A 17670-nucleotide genomic window follows, 5' to 3' on the forward strand; every position below is an offset into this window, starting at 1 on the left:
ATCCGTTTTGTCACCAAAGCCCCATATACCACCCACCACTGCGACTTGTATGCTCTCGTTGGCTGGCCCTCGCTACATATTCGTCGCCAGACCCACTGGCTCCAGGTCATCTATAAGTCTTTGCTAGGTAAAGCTCTGCCTTATCTCAGCTCACTGGCCACCCGTAGCACGCGCTCCAGCACGTATATCTCCCTGGTCATCCCCAAAGCCAACACCTCTTTGGCCGCCTTTCCTTCCAGTTCTCTGCTGCCAATGACTGGAATGAACTGCAAAAATCGCTGAAGTTGGAGACTTGTATCTTCCTCACGAACGTTAAGCATCAGCTATCTGAGCAGCTTACCAATCGCTGCATCTGTACGCAATCCATCTGTAAATAGCCCAGCCAACTACCTACCTCATCCCCATATTGTTTTTATTTACTTTTTTGCTCTTTTGCACACCAATATTTCTAGTTGCACATCATCATCTGCACATCAATTACTTCAGTGTTAATTTGCTAAATTGTAATTACTTAGCTACTATGGCCTATTTAATGCCTTACCTCCTTACTCCATTTGCATACACTGTATATAGATTTTCTATTGTGTTATTGACTGTACGTTTGTTTATTCCATGTGTAACTCTGTGTTGTTGTTTGTGTCGCACTGCTTTGTTTTATCTTGGCCAGGTCGCAGTTGTAATTGAGAACTGGTTCTCAACTAGCCTACCTGGTTAAATAAAGGTGAAATAAAAAAAATTAATTAAAAAACATGCAACAGATTTCTTGTTCAAAACAATTTCAGAAATGCAATTTATGGTGTGTACACCGGGTCATAGTTCTACTCTGTATAAGAGTCGCCTTATCTCTCCATTTATCTCATTTTGGATAAATAGATTTGATAATATATACAATGGAAGGTCGTACCTGTATTGACAATGTTTTTGGTGTTTGATATCAGGTGTTTGGAGTCTGGGCTGGAACAACAACGTAGACACCCTGCTAGAGATATAAGACCAGGATGGATGACCACTATTGTTCATCTGTTGTATACTATACCCTCCCCTCTCTAACCCCTCCCCTCTCTAACCCCTCCCCTCTCTACCACACCCTCCCTCCCCTCTCTAACCCCTCCCTCCCTCTCTAACCCCTCCCCTCTCTAACCACACCCTCCCTCCCCTCTCTAACCCCTCCCTCCCCTCTCTAACCCCTCCCCCCCTCTCTAACGCCCCCCCTCCCCTCTCTAACCACTCCCTCCCTCCCCTCTCTAACCCCTCCCTCCCATCTCTAACCCCTCCCTCCCCTCTCTAACCCCTCCCTCCCCTCTCTAACCCCTCCCTCCCCCTCTCTAACCCCTCCCTCCTCTCTAACCCCTCCCTCCCCCTCTAACCCCTCCCCTCTCTAACCACTCCCCTCCCCCTCTCTACTCCTCCTCCCCTCTCTAACCCCTCCCCTCTCTAACCCATCCCCTCCCCTCTCTAACCCCTCCCTCCCCTCTTTAACCCCTCCCCCTCTCTAACCCCTCCCCTCTCTAACTCCTCCCTCCCCTTCCCCTCCCTCCCCTCTCTAACCCCTCCCTCCCCTCTTTAACCCCTCCCCCTCTCTAACCCCTCCCTCCCCTCTCTAACCCCTCCCTCCCATTCCTCTTAACCCCTCCCCTCTCTAACCCCTCCCCTCTCTAACCCCTCCCCTCTCTAACCCCTCCCTCCCCTTCCCCTCTCTAACCCCTCCCTCCCCTTCCCCTCTCTAACCCCTCCCTCCCCTTCCCCTCTCTAACCCCTCCCCTCTCTAACGCCTCCCTCCCCCTCCCCTCTCTAACGCCTCCCTCCCCCTCCCCTCTCTAACGCCTCCCTCCCCCTCCCCTCTCTAACCCCTCCCCCCCTCCCCTCTCTAACGCCTCCCTCCCCCTCCCCTCTCTAACGCCCCCCTTCCCTCTCTAACCACTCCCTCCCCTCTCTAACCCCTCCCCTCTCTAACCACTCCCCTCCCCCTCTCTAACCCCTCCCCTCTCTAACCCATCCCCTCCCCTCTCTAACCCCTCCCCTCTCTAACGCCTCCCTCCCCCTCCCCTCTCTAACCCCTCCCCCCCTCCCCTCTCTAACGCCTCCCTCCCCCTCCCCTCTCTAACGCCCCCCTTCCCTCTCTAACCACTCCCTCCCCTCTCTAACCCCTCCCCTCTCTAACCACTCCCCTCCCCCTCTCTAACCCCTCCCCTCTCTAACCCCTCCCTCCCCTCTTTAACCCCTCCCCCTCTCTAACCCCTCCCCTCTCTAACTCCTCCCTCCCCTTCCCCTCCCTCCCCTCTCTAACCCCTCCCTCCCCTCTTTAACCCCTCCCCCTCTCTAACCCCTCCCCTCTCTAACCCCTCCCCCTCTCTAACCCCTCCCTCCCCTCTCTAACTCCTCCCATTTCCTCTTTAACACCTCCCCTCTCTAACCCCACCCTCCCCTTTCTAACCCCTCCCCTCCCCCCTCTAACCCCTCCCCTCCCCTCTTTAACCCCTCCCCTCTAAACCCCTCCCCCTCCCCTCTAACCCCTTACCTACTACAACACACAGATCACCAAACCCGGTCTGAACACACACACATTATTACACAGTTACTAACATGCTCATTGGTTAGATGAACTGTCAATGCGGGTGCGCACATACACAGACACACACAGACACACACACACACACACACACACACACACACACACACACACACACACACACACACACACACACACACAATGACAAACACTGACTGACACACACAAACACACCAACACACATACCACACACACACACCGTAACACACACACCACAAATTATTATGGTTGTAAATCAAATCACATTTGGTTGCGTACCCATATTTTGTGGATGTTATCGCAGATGCAGCGAAATGCTTATGTTAATAATCCCCAAAAAGTCATACAAAAAAATAAGAAAAATCAGAACCAGCAATGAGTCCTTCATAACGCTTGACTTATTCCCAATTTTTTAGTGTTACAGTTGAAATTCAAAATGGGTTAACTTATATATATTAACTCTCACCCATCTACACAAAATACCCCATAATGACAAAGTGAAAACAAATGACATACAGAAATATCTAATTTACATAAGAATTATCCACACCCCAAAGTCAATACTTTGTAGAAGCACCTTTGGTAGCGATTACAGCTTTGAGTCTTTCTAGGTACTTCTCTAAGAGCTTTCCACATCTGGATTGTGCAACATTTGCCCATTATTCTTTTCAAAATTCTTCAAGCTCTGTCAAATTGGTTGTTGATCGTTGCTACACAACCATTTTCAGGTCTTGCCATAGATTTTTTAAGTAGATTTAAGTCAAAACTGTACCTTGGCAACTCAGGAACATTCACTGTCTTCTTGGTAAGCTAGTGTAGATTTGGCCTTGGGTTTTAGGTTATTGTCCTGCTGAACGGTGAATTCATCTCCCAGTGTCTGGTGGAAAGCAGACTGAAAGAAGTTTTCTTCTATGATTTTGACCGTGCTTAGCTCCATTCCATTTCTTTTTTATCCTAAAAAACTCCCCAGTCCTTAACGATTACAAGCATACCCATAACATGATGCAGCCACCACTATGCTTGAAAAAATGGAGTGGTACTCAGTAATGTGTTGTAATGAATTTGCCGCAAACATAACACTTTGTATTCAGGACAAAAAGTTAATTGATTTGCCACATTTTTTGCAGTATTAATTTAGTGCCTTGTTGCAAACAGGATACATTTTTATTCTGTACAGGCTCCATTCTTTTCACTCTGTCAATTAGGTTTGTATTGTGGACTAACTACAATGTGTTGATCCATCCTCAGTTTTCTCCTATCACAGCCATTAAACTCTGTAACTGTTTTGAAGTCACCATTGGCCTCAATCCTCACTGTCAACTGAGTTAGGAAGGAGGCCTGTATCTTTGTAGACTGGGTGTATTGATACACCATCCAAAGTGGAATAACTTCACCATACTATTCAATATCTGCTCCCCCCCGCCCCCCATCTACCAATAGATCCCCTACTTTGCAAGGCATTGGAAAACCTACCTTGTCTTTGTTTTTTATTTTTGTTTTATTTAAGAACAAATTCTTATTTACAATGACGGCCTAAACCGGCCAAACCCGGACGACGCTGGGCCAATTTGTGCCCCGCCATATGGGACTCCCAATCACAACCGGTTGTGTTACAGCCTGGATGCAGTGCCTTAGACCACGGTGCCACATGGGAGCCCAATCTGTGGTTGAATCTGTGTTTGAAATTCCCTGCTCGACTGAGGGACCTTACAAATAATTGTATATGTGGGGTACAGAGATGAAATAATCATTCAAAAATCAAGTTAAAACTATTATTTATTAGTCCATGCTTCTTATTATGACTTATTAAGCAAATGTTTGCGTCATCCGTGGATCTGTTGGGGCGGTATGCAAATTGTAGTTGATCTAGGGTGTTGGGTAAGGTGGATGTGATTTGACCATTATACCTTGTATTTGTAGATATTAGGTATGGGATGTCATGCATGGCCTCAAACATGTATTCTGATATTGTACCCTGGCCTGCACTGTAATATGAGAGACACATAATTGAGGATGATTTAACAGGTGTGTTTACCTGGTAAAGAAATTACCCAAGCTTATATTCATCAAGGTCTAGTAGATTTGTGATTTCCATATGAACATGGCCCTTAGGTGAACAATAATATTTTTGCGTCCCAAATAACTCCCTATTCCCTACAAAGTGCACTACCTCCCTATAGTCCTAGGTCAAAAGTAGTGCACTACATAGGCATTCGGGAAACATTTGGGACACATATGTTGTGTTGTAAACCAAAAAACAAGACCTCAGTTGTATTTGTTTAAAATCTATCACTTGATGGTTTCATTTCAGAAGGACAAATATTCATGTTTTTTGTGAAATGCTATATATTGGCCTCGTTCTCAGAAATTGGTGGGAAAAGTACCCAATTGTCATACTTGAGTAAAAGTACAGATACTTTAATAGAAAATGACTAAAGTAAAAGTGAGTAGTATTTTTTTTTTAAAGTAATTTCAAATTCCTTATATTAAGCAAACCAGACAGCACAATTGTATTTTTTTATGTTTTTACGGATAGCCAGGGGCACACTCCAACACATAATTTACAAATGAAGCTGTCACGAATCCCACCGAAGGTGGCTCCCCTGCTTGCTCGAGCGGCGCTCGGCAGTCGTCGTCGCCGGCCTACTACCCACCGCTGATCCCTTTTTCCTTTTCTGTTTGTTTAGTCTTATTGGTTGCACCTGTTCCCTATTGTGTTTCTTGATTTGTGTTTATTTAAGCCTGCTTAGCCCGCCCAGGTTTGTGCGGGATTACTTTTGCTGTCATTGTATTTTTTGGATGTGCTGGCTTACGCCTTGTATTCTCTCTCCGGACTGTGTGCCCGTTGTTCTGGGTTGGTCGTTTGTTTACGCGCCCGTTTGTTTTGGCGTTGACCATTTTGTGCCGGAAAGAATAAAGGACATTATACCTTACCTCTGCTCTCTGCGCCTGACTCCTACCACCACTCCTAGTATGCGTGACAGAATCCCGCACCCGTTATGGAGTCAGCAGGAGCAGCCGCGCCCCCTCTCCCATCGATGGAGGAACGGGTCCTCCATCATACCAGCATTCTCCACCGGATCGGTTCAGCCATGGATCAAATGATGGAGAGGATGGACCGATGGGAGAGGAGTGGCCTCCCTACCTCATCCCCAGCTCCTCTTCCCCCTCCACCGACTACCCCTCCTCCGGTGTCCGGATCCGGGGCCCTACGCCTGGCTCTCCCCAGGGAGTATGATGGAGCTGGGTGCCAGGGGTTCCTGCTACAGCTGGAGTTGTACCTGGCTACCGTTCGTCCGACTCCCTCGGGAGAGGAGAGCGTTGGCCCACTCCCCCTGGAGTGGGCCAACGCAATGTGCTATGGCCCAGACTCGGCGAGGCATCACTACCCCGAGTTCACCCACCGTTTCTGGGCCGTGTTTGACCACCCACCAGAAGGCCGGGCGGCGGGTGAACGGCTGTTCCACCTGCGGCAGGAGACGAGGAGCACACAGGACTTTGCTCTGGAGTTCCGGACCTTGGCTGCTGGGGCGGGGTGGAACGACAGGGCCCTGATGGACCACTATCGTTGTAGCCTCCGGGAGGACGTCCGCCGCGAGCTAGCCTGTCGGGACACTACCCTCTCTCTAGATGAACTCATTGACATGTCCATTCGTCTCGACAATCTGCTGGCTGCCCACGGGCATCCAGAACGGGCCCTGTTGGTTCCACCTCCAGGCCCTCCAGCTCCCATCCCTATGGAGCTAGGGGAGGCCGCATCGAGGGGGACTGGAGGAGGAGGCTCCTCCTGTACCCGGTGTGGTCGGAGAGGACACACTGCCGACCGGTGCTGGAGAAGCTCCTCTGGGAATCGGGATGGCAGGCAGAGAACTCCTCGTTCACCCCAGGTGAGTAAGCACCAGCCTCACCCAGAGCTCCCTGTTGGCCATATGTTTGTGCTTATAACTTTTCCTGAGTTTTCTCCCTCTTTTCAGCATAAGGCACTAGTCGATTCAGGCGCAGCTGGAAACTTTATGGATCGTGGGCTCGCATTAAGGCTAGGGATTCCTCTGGTGTCGTTGGACCAACCTTTCCCCTTGCACTCCTTAGATAGCCGACCATTAGGGTCAGGGCTGGTCAGGGAGGCCACGGTTCCACTGGACATGGTAACGCAGGGGGATCATGGGGAACGGATTAGTCTCTTCCTCATTGATTCGCCTGCGTTTCCGGTGGTGCTGGGGATTCCCTGGCTGGCCAATCACAATCCTGATATTTCGTGGAGACAGGGGGCTCTCAGAGGGTGGTCAGAGGAGTGTTCAGGCAGGTGTAAAGGAGTTTCCATTGGTGTGACAACAGTGGAGAGTCCAGACCAGGTTTCCACTGTGCGCATTCCCTCTGAATATGCCGATTTGGCTATCGCCTTCTGTAAGAAGAGGGCGACCCGATTACCACCTCATCGACGAGGGGATTGCGCGATAAACCTCCAGGTAAACGCTACACTTCCCAGGAGTCACGTGTACCCATTGTCACAAGAGGAAACGCTGGCTATGGAGACATATGTCACGGAATCTCTGAGACAGGGGTACATTCGGCGCTCCATGTCACCCGTCTCCTCGAGTTTCTTTTTCGTGAAGAAAAAGGAGGGAGGTCTGCGTCCGTGCATTGATTATCGAGGTCTAAATTCCATCACAGTGGGGTTTAGTTACCCGCTACCTCTCATCGCTACGGTGGTGGAATCATTTCATGGAGCACGTTTTTTCACGAAACTGGACCTCAGGAGCACGTACAATCTGGTGCGTATTCAGGGAGGAGACGAGTGGAAAACCGCGTTTAGTACCACATCGGGCCACTATGTGTACCTCGTCATGCCGTATGGGTTAAAGAATGCTCCAGCCGTTTTTCAATCCTTTGTCGACGAGATTCTCCGGGACCTGCACGGGTAGGGTGTGGTGGTGTATATTGATGACATCCTGATCTATTCTGCCACGCGCGCCGAGCATGTATCCCTGGTGCGCAAGGTGCTTGGGCGACTGCTGAAGCATGACCTGTACGTTAAGGCTGAGAAATGTGTATTTTCCAAACGAGTCGTTTCCTTCCTGGGGTATCACATTTCCACCTCGGGGGTGGTGATGGAGTGTGATCGCGTTAAGGCCGTGCGTAATTGGCCGACTCCAACCACAGTAAAGGAGGTGCAGCGGTTCTTAGGGTTTGCCAATTACTACTGGAGGTTTATCCGGGGCTTTGGTCAGGTGGCTGCACCCATTACCTCACTGCTGAAGGGGGGCCCGGCGCGCTTGCGCTGGTCAGCAGAGGCGAACAAGCTTTCAGTCGTCTGAAGGAGCTGTTTACCGACGCTCCCGTGCTGGCTCATCCGGACCCCTCTTTGGCATTCATAGTGGAGGTGGATGCATCCGAGACTGGTGTGGGGGCCGTGCTATCACAGCGCTCGGGCACGCCACCAAAACTCCACCCTTGCGCTTTCTTTTCAAGGAAGCTCGGTCCGGCGGAGCAGAACTATGACACTGGCTTGAGGGGGCTAAGCACCCTTTCCTCATCTGGACTGACCACCGTAATCTCGAGTACATCCGGGCAGCTAGGAGACTGAATCCGCGTCAGGCCAGGTGGGCCATGTTCTTTACCCGATTTCGTTTCACAATCTCCTATCGGCCAGGCTCCTTAAAACACGAAGGCCGACGCGCTGTCCCGCCGATATGACACCGAGGAGAGGGCCATCGATCCAACTCCCATCCTCCCGGCGTCATGCTTGGTAGCACCGGTGGTATGGGAGGTGGACGCGGAGATCAAGCGGGCGTTACGGTTGGAACCTGCACCATCTCAGTGTCCAGCAGGTGCTCAGTACGTGCCGCTTGGTGTCCGTGATCGATTGATTCGATGGGCCTATAATCTCCCCTCTTCGGGTCACCCTGGGATCGAGAGGACAGTGCGGAGTCTTAGGGGAAAGTACTAGTGGCCCGCATTGGCTAAGGACGTGCGGTTTTATGTATCCTCCTGCTCGGTGTGCACTCAGAGCAAGGCTCCTCAACACCTGCCTAGAGGGAAATTACAGCCCCTCCCCGTTTCACAGCGGCCGTGGTCGCACTTGTCTGTGGATTTTCTCACCGACCTTCCCACATCTCAGGGGAACACCACAATCCTGGTCGTTGTGGATCGGTTCTCGAAATCCTGCCGTCTCATCCCATTGCCCGGTCTCCCTACGACTCTGCAGACTGTGGAGGCCCTGTTTACCCATGTCTTCCGGCACTACGGGGTGCCCGAGGACATCGTTTCTGATCGGGGTCCCCAGTTCACGTCCAGAGTTTGGAGGGCGTTCATGAAACGGTTGGGGGTCTCGGTCAGCCTGACCTCGGGTTTCCACCCCGAGAGTAATGGGCAGGTGGAGAGAGTGAACCAAAAGTTGGGGAGGTTTCTACGGACGTATTGCCGGGACTGGCCCAGGGAATGGGTGAGGTACGTCCCATGGGCAGAGGTAGCCCAAAACTCCCTCCGTCACTCATCGACTAACATGTCACCGTTCCAGTGTGTGTTGGGCTACCAGCCGGTCTTACATTTACATTTACATTTAAGTCATTTAGCAGACGCTCTTATCCAGAGCGACTTACAAATTGGTGCATTCACCTTAAATATCCAGTGGAACAACCACTTTACAATAGTGCATCTAAATCTTTTAAGGGGGGGTTAGAAGGATTACTTTATCCTATCCCAGGTATTCCTTGAAGAGGTGGGGTTTCAGGTGTCTCCGGAAGGTGGTGATTGACTCCGCTGTCCTGGCGTCGTGAGGGAGCTTGTTCCACCATTGGGGTGCCAGAGCAGCGAACAGTTTTGACTGGGCTGAGCGGGAACTGTGCTTCCTCAGAGGTAGGGAGGCGAGCAGGCCAGAGGTGGATGAACGGAGTGCCCTTGTTTGGGTGTAGGGCCTGATCAGAGCCTGAAGGTACGGAGGTGCCGTTCCCCTCACAGCTCCGTAGGCAAGCACCATGGTCTTGTAGCGGATGCGAGCTTCGACTGGAAGCCAGTGGAGAGAGCGGAGGAGCGGGGTGACGTGAGAGAACTTGGGAAGGTTGAACACCAGACGGGCTGCGGTGTTCTGGATGAGCTGTAGGGGTTTAATGGCACAGGCAGGGAGCCCAGCCAACAGAAAGTTACAATAATCCAGACGGGAGATGACAAGTGCCTGGATTAGGACCTGCGCCGCTTCCTGTGTGAGGCAGGGTCGTACTCTGCGAATGTTGTAGAGCATGAACCTACAGGATCGGGTCACCGCCTTGATGTTGGTGGAGAACGACAGGGTGTTGTCCAGGGTCACGCCAAGGCTCTTAGCACTCTGGGAGGAGGACACAAGGGAGTTGTCAACCGTGATGGCGAGATCATGGAACGGGCAGTCCTTCCCCGGGAGGAAGAGCAGCTCCGTCTTGCCGAGGTTCAGCTTGAGGTGTTGATCCGTCATCCACACTGATATGTCTGCCAGACATGCAGAGATGCGATTCGCTACCTGGTTGTCAGAAGGGGGAAAGGAGAAGATTAATTGTGTGTCATCTGCATAGCAATGATATGAGAGACCATGTGAGGATATGACAGAGCCAAGTGACTTGGTGTATAGCGAGAATAGGAGTGGGCCAAGAACAGAGCCCTGGGGGACACCAGTGGTGAGAGCACGTGGTGCGGAGACAGATTCTCGCCACGCCACCTGGTAGGAGCGACCTGTCAGGTAGGACGCAATCCAAGCGTGGGCGGCGCCGGAGATGCCCAGCTCGGAGAGGGTGGAGAGGAGGATCTGATGGTTCACGGTATCAAAGGCAGCAGATAGGTCTAGAAGGATGAGAGCAGAGGAGAGAGAGTTAGCTTTAGCAGTGCGGAGAGCCTCCGTGACACAGAGAAGAGCAGTCTCAGTTGAATGCCCAGTCTTGAAACCTGACTGATTAGGATCAAGAAGGTCATTCTGAGAGAGATCGCAAGAGAGCTGGCCAAGGACGGCACGTTCAAGAGTTTTGGAGAGAAAGGAAAGAAGGGATACTGGTCTGTAGTTGTTGACATCGGAGGGATCGAGTGTAGGTTTTTTCAGAAGGGGTGCAACTCTCGCTCTCTTGAAGACGGAAGGGACGTAGCCAGCGGTCAAGGATGAGTTGATGAGCGAGGTGAGGTAGGGGAGAAGGTCTCCGGAAATGGTCTGGAGAAGAGAGGAGGGGATAGGGTCAAGTGGGCAGGTTGTTGGGCGGCCGGCCGTCACAAGACGCGAGATTTCATCTGGAGAGAGAGGGGAGAAAGAGGTCAAAGCACAGGGTAGGGCAGTGTGAGCAGGACCAGCAGTGTCATTTGACTTAGCAAACGAGGATCGGATGTCGTCAACCTTCTTTTCAAAATGGTTGACGAAGTCATCCGCAGAGAGGGAGGAGGGGGGGGGGGGGGGGGAGGATTCAGGAGGGAGGAGAAGGTAGCAAAGAGCTTCCTAGGGTTAGAGGCAGATGCTTGGAGTTTAGAGTGGTAGAAAGTGGCTTTAGCAGCAGAGACAGAAGAGGAAAATGTAGAGAGGAGGGAGTGAAAGGATGCCAGGTCCGCAGGGAGGCGAGTTTTCCTCCATTTCCGCTCGGCTGCCCGGAGCCCTGTTCTGTGAGCTCGCAGTGAGTCGTCGAGCCACGGAGCAGGAGGGGAGGACCGAGCCGGCCTGGAGGATAGGGGACAGAGGAAATCAAAGGATGCAGAGAGGGAGGAGAGGAGGGTTGAGGAGGCAGAATCAGGAGATAGGTTGGAGAAGGTTTGAGCAGAGGGAAGAGATGATAGGATGGAAGAGGAGAGAGTAGCGGGAGAGAGAGAGCGAAGGTTGGGACGGCGCAATACCATCCGAGTAGGGGCAGAGTGAGAAGTGTTGGATGAGAGCGAGAGGGAAAAGGATACAAGGTAGTGGTCGGAGACTTGGAGGGGAGTTGCAATGAGATTAGTGGAAGAACAGCATCTAGTAAAGATGAGGTCAAGCGTATTGCCTGCCTTGTGAGTAGGGGGGGAAGGTGAGAGGGTGAGGTCGAAAGAGGAGAGGAGTGGAAAGAAGGAGGCAGAGAGGAATGAGTCGAAGGTAGACGTGGGGAGGTTAAAGTCACCCAGAACTGTGAGAGGTGAGCCATCCTCAGGAAAGGAACTTATCAAGGCGTCAAGCTCATTGATGAACTCTCCAAGGGAACCTGGAGGGCGATAAATGATAAGGATGTTAAGCTTGAAAGGGCTGGTAACTGTGACAGCATGGAATTCAAATGAGGAGATAGACAGATGGGTCAGGGGAGAAAGAGAGAATGTCCACTTGGGAGAGATGAGGATTCCAGTGCCACCACCCCGCTGGCTCGATGCTCTAGGGGTATGCGAGAACACGTAGTCAGACGAGGAGAGAGCAGTAGGAGTAGCAGTGTTATCTGTGGTAATCCATGTTTCCGTCAGCGCCAGGAAGTCTAGGGACTGGAGGGTAGCATAGGCTGAGATGAACTCAGCCTTGTTGGCCGCAGACCGGCAGTTCCAGAGGCTGCCGGAGACCTGGAACTCCACGTGGGTCGTGCGCGCTGGGACCACCAGGTTAGAGTGGCAGCGGCCACGCGGTGTGGAGCGTTTGTATGGCCTGTGCAGAGGAGAGAGAACAGGGATAGACAGACACATAGTAGACAAGCTACAGAAGAGGCTACGCTAATGCAAAGCTCCATGGCACCAGAGCCAGACCGAGGCTCCTGTGGTGGAGGAGTGGGTACAGCGCTCGAAGGACACTTGGAGAGCCGTCCAGGACGCATTAACAAAGGCGAGTGGACGGCAGAAGAAGAGCGCTGACCAGCACCGCATTGAGACCCCTGTGTTTGCACCAGGGGATCGAGTCTGGCTCTCGGCCCGAAACCTGCCCCTCCGCCTGCCCCGCCCGGAAGCTGGGGCTGCAGTGTGTAGGGCTGTTTAAAGTCCTGAGGAGGATAAACAAGGTGTGTTACCGGTTACAACTTCCATTTTACTACCGTATTAACCCCTCGTTTCATGTGTCTCTCCTCAGGCCGGTGGTGGCTGGTCCCCTGCAGGAAGGTGAGGTGCCGGAGGTCCCTCCACCCCCTCTGGACATTGGGGGGTCCCCGGCGTATACTATACGCGCCATTCTGGACTCCAGACGTCGGGTGGGGGGCCTACAGTACCTCGTAGACTGGGAGGGGTACGGCCCGGAGGAGAGGTGCTGGGTACCGGTGAAGGACATTTTGGACCCCTCATTTCTGAGGGACTTCCACCGCCTTCATGGGGATCGCCCTGCGCCTCGTCCTTCGGGTCGCCCTCGAGGCGGGAGCCGCGCGTCAGGGGGGGGGGGGGGTACTGTCACGAATCCCACTGAAGGTGGCTCCCCTGCGTGCTCGAGCGGCGCTCGGCAGTCGTCGTCGCCGGCCTACTAGCCACCGCTGATCCCTTTTTCCTTTTCTGTTTGTTTAGTCTTATTGGTTGCACCTGTTCCCTATTGTGTTTCTTGATTTGTGTTTATTTAAGCCTGCTTAGCCCGCCCAGGTTTGTGCGGGATTACTTTTGCTGTCATTGTATTTTTTGGATGTGCTGGCTTACGCCTTGTATTCTCTCTCCGGACTGTGTGCCCGTTGTTCTGGGTTGGTCGTTTGTTTACGCGCCCGTTTGTTTTGGCGTTGACCGTTTTGTGCCGGAAAGAATAAAGGACATTATACCTTACCTCTGCTCTCTGCGCTCCTTAGCTCTGCTCTCTGCGCTCCTAGCTCCTACCACCACTCCTAGTATCCCGTGACAGAAGCATTTGTGTGTAGTGAGTCCACCAGATCAGAGTACTTTTGGGTGTCAGGGTGTCAGGGAAAAGGTATGGGAGTAAAAGTACATATTTTCTTTAGGAATGTAGTGGAGTAAAAGTATAAGTTGTCAAAAATATAAATAGTAAAGTACAGATACCCCCCCAAAACTACTTAAGTAGTACTTCAAAGTATTTTTACTTAGTTACTGCTCTCAGAGAACTAAGTAGTAATGCTAGGTTTTACACAGTTAAATGAAACAAATAACTATTTTTCATAAATAAATGATACATTTGTGACATCAATATTTCAAAAATACAATATTTCAATACAGTAATATGAGATCTGTAAGCTATGTAAAACATTTACATTTTAGTTAATTAGCAGATGATCTTATCCAGAGCGACTTACTATGTATGTATTCATCTTAAGATAGCTAGGTGAGACAACCACATATCACAGTCAATCAAATATACAGGATTTGAACATTCCATTCCAGCTAAACAATGGATATACACTGAGTGTACAAAACATTAAGAATATATTCTATGTCCATGATATAGACTGACCAGGTGAATCCAGATGAAAACTATGATCCCTTATTGATGTCACCTGTTAAATCTACTTCAATCAGTGTAGATGACGGGGAGGAGTCTGGTTAAAGAAGGATTTTTAAGCCATGAGACAATTGAGACATAGATTGTGTATGTGTGACATTCAGAGGGTGAATGGGAAAGACAAAAGATGAAAGTACCTTTGAACAGGGTATTGTAGTAGGTGCCAGTAGCACCAGTTTGAGTGTGCCATGAACTGCAGCGCTGCTGGGTTTTTCACCCTCAACAGTTTCCAGTGTGTATCAATAATGGTCCAACACTCAAAGGACATCCAGCCAACTGGACACAACTGTGGGAATGGAAGCATTGTAGTCAACATGGGCCAGCATCCCTGTGGAATGCTTTTGATACCTTGTAGAGTCCATGCCCTGACGAATTGGGGCTGTTCTGAGGGCAAAAGGGGGTGCAACTCAATATTTGGAAGGTGTTCCTAATGTGTTGTGTATAGCGTTTTGGAAAAAATATGTTTTCATACACTTCTAAAATCCATTAATAAAAAATCTGAGAACAGTAGTATTTACACACACATGAAGGTACCCATAAGCAATCATTTCTGATGAAAAAACACAAATGTGGGGGAAAAAAGGTGGATATAGCGTTTTGGAAGTAAACTCTTAATTTATTCCAGGCTTATTTCTATCACTTGACACTCATCAAATGTTATAAAACTAACCCCCTGTGATTTTCTCTGACATTCAGATAATCCAAGACTGACAGTTAGGTTTCCTGAGTGTGTGTGCGCGTGCGTGCGTGCGTGCGATGCTCTCTTCCAAGGCAACTACTGTCGTATGAGGAGGTTGCGCTCTGTGCTCGCTGCAAATGTGAACGAGAGAGAGAGAGATAGAGAGCGAGGAAGAGGAGAAAAGCAGAGAGAGAGGCAGAGGGGGAGAAAAGGAGAGACAGAGAGGTGTTTTGGTAGAAAAGCTCCATTCTGTCACATGCTGCAACGACAAGCCTGTCTCATCAGCATCCACTGCGCGCTTAAGGGATGAGAATAGCCGAATTGAATGCAGTGGGGGAAATAGGTTTAATATGTGAATAAGGAGTTTAAAAGCAGTATGCGTCCGTAGTGAAGAGGAATAAATAGGAAAACAAGCTCTCTGAGTGTTGGACTGATATCGCATGGGGACATGAACAGTGTGGACCCTGCTTCTACCAAACTGTTGACTTTCAACCAACGGTAAATGAACACATTTCGGTCCGTCAGCTAAGTGTTTGCGACTACTATGACCATATTAGTAGACTTGTGTGTTTGTTGTGTATCTGTTGAATGCAGGTCTCTGGTGTTGTCATATGGCGCTCGTAGTTTAGGCTACTGTCACTGCAGCATTTTTGTATGGAATGAAAAAAAATCCTTCTCGTTCAACAAGCAGCAGAAATAAACAAACTCATTAGGCTTTGGACCTATTCATTCATAGTAAAAGTAAACCATGTAATAATAGTGTTATAAATAGTAACGTATGTTACATAAACATTTGAATGTTAAATGTTTTATGAATGTGTAGGCTCTCCAAATGTTCGCTATTTATGTTGCATTTCTGAGCGACTGCTTGTGAACCATTCTCTCCGTTGCAATGATGTTTGTTTCCCTCTGCAAAACGAGATATTCTAAGCTATTTGAACCTTTGAATCTACAAGTCACCACCAGCCTGAAGTGTCTGAAGCGTTCGACTAGATAGAAGCTACCTGTTATTGGGAGCTTCGGTGCGCAGCCCTTCCACCGTGGCCGCTAATCGATAACACTGTTTCGGGGCATATAGTTGAACGTTGTCAATATTATGAAAGCAACACTGAATTAGTTCGGCTCTGTGAAACGTGTATTGCTGGGGTGGTACTGGTAGGCAATGTCCACGAACAAACACGGAAAAAACATAAATTATTCATCATAATGCTTTTTAGTTCACGGTAGAATGGAGTTGTATGCGCCAGGCAGCGAAGCCCTGAGAGCATGACAGCATAATAATATTAGTGTGCTCGCGCTCAGGAAAACATCAATAGCGATATTGAAATATGTTATCCAAATGAATTGTTATCTGGCTTGCAGACTACCTCAGTTATGATGCGTGTGAGTGCATCATGTTTTAATTTCCAACCACAAGATTTATCAAGTCTAAAACATGCATTCCTCCAGCAAAATAGGACAATATCGCTCTCTCTCTATCTCTCTCTCTCTGCTCCTGTAGGAAACCATTCAGTCAGTGTAAGAATGCAGCTTAATCTGCAGTGACCCAATCCTTCCAGAAGAAAACAACATGATCAGGGTTTCCCCTACCTTGACAGCATATAGAGTCCCACGGTGGAGGTGTCATAATACCCATAAAACCTAGCAGTCAAACGGGGATGGTTCCAATAGTTTTTCCACCATTCATTTTTCCCATAGGGAATTTTAGAAACACTTCAAATAAGGGCTGTGTTTCCTGTAGGCTTACCTTGGCATGATGTTTTAAAAGTCATTTAAATCTCTCTAGGACAAGGTAACTTTTATCAATATATTCGTCTCCATTTACTCTCAGATTTGAAAATGCTAATTAGCATAAACGTAGACATCATGCAAGACTACAAATCCCTGCAAGCTTCTGCACGTCATCTCTAGCTGTCACCTTTGCTAACAGGTATTGTGTCAATTTAAAACTTGTCCAAGACAGTTCAAAGTTCTCATTGAGATCATCATGGCATTTGTAGTTCTTTATGATAGCCATATTAGCAGCTAATTAGCACCTCATTTTGGGGGGGGGGGGGGTAAATACAGGCAAATATATTGATAAACCCTTGTCATAGAGAGATTTACACGGTTATCAAAACATCACGCCAGGGTAAGCCTACATGAAACAGCCTTTATTTTAAGGGTTTCTAAAATCCCTTATGGGAAAAATGAATGGTGGAATAACGATTGGGACCATTTCCTTGTTTGACTGCTAGGTTTTATGGGTATTATGACTCATACTGTGGTATTCTGTATGGATGGGATGGGGTTTGACCAGGTGGATGCCAATACTTCAGCATATTTTAAAGTGATCAAACATGTACATTATAGAAATCAATGCTGATGATAATCAGCAGTGTTGATTCAGAAGGTTGGCGTTTATTGTCATGAATCTTGTTCTGGAGGCAGCTCTACAGGGTGGTCACTAGCTGGCACAGTCACAAAGTCATAACATCTGATTTTAAACCTAACCTTAACCACACTGCTAAGCCTAATTCCTAACCCTAACATTAAATGAAGACCAAAAAGCTCATTTTTGTTTTCTTGAATGTTTATGATATAGCCAATTTTGATATTACAGCTGGCCCATCTAGTGGGAACATTTAGGCCAAGATTCATGACAAACGTAAACCTTTGTTGATTCACTTGTCTGCTTACAATAGGCTTTTGAGGTTCAGGAAATAAAACATTTGATAGGTGTTATAAAGCATTTTTCTGTCCCTCAACCTTTAAAGATGCATTCCAGCAATTTTTTTGACCTTGTTGAAAAACAATATCCCAGGTATAAATACAATAATGTACACACACTTAAGGGTAAAAAAGTGCAAATATGTTTTGAGTTCAAACTTCATGGATTAGCCCATTCAAGGAGTTGGTCTGATGGTGCCCTCTGATGTCATCGGCCTCCCCTCTTGCTTGAGGAGCAATAGAGAAGAAAAGAGGAACGCCCCCCCCCCCCCCCCCCCCCATGTGCTGAGTCCTTTCATACCTGGACCACCTACTGAGATGTGTCTTTTGTTAAACACATTTTTTCCCATTTTAATGGAATTATAACAC

The 17670-nt window shown here is 49.0% G+C and overlaps 1 protein-coding gene across 5 annotated transcripts in view; it reads left to right on the top strand.

Annotated features, from left to right (window-relative positions):
• garnl3 (GTPase activating Rap/RanGAP domain like 3) overlaps window positions 1–17670 on the top strand; it is a 235873-nt gene that overhangs the window by 33441 nt on the left and 184762 nt on the right. Inside the window, exon 1 of one of the 5 annotated variants that reach the window (XM_045692965.2) lies at window positions 14715–15090. The exons of the other annotated variants lie outside the window; for them this stretch is intronic. Within the exon in view, the coding sequence (XP_045548921.1) occupies window positions 15041–15090 (50 nt within the window). The 5' untranslated portion in view covers window positions 14715–15040. Of the gene's footprint in view, window positions 1–14714; window positions 15091–17670 lie in introns of those variants that run through there. 5 annotated transcript variants of the gene reach the window in all.

The sequence above is a fragment of the Salmo salar genome, chromosome 01 (genome assembly GCF_965601325.2).
Source record: "Salmo salar chromosome 01, fSalSal1, whole genome shotgun sequence".
In the NCBI taxonomy this organism is placed as follows: Eukaryota; Metazoa; Chordata; class Actinopteri; order Salmoniformes; family Salmonidae; genus Salmo; species Salmo salar.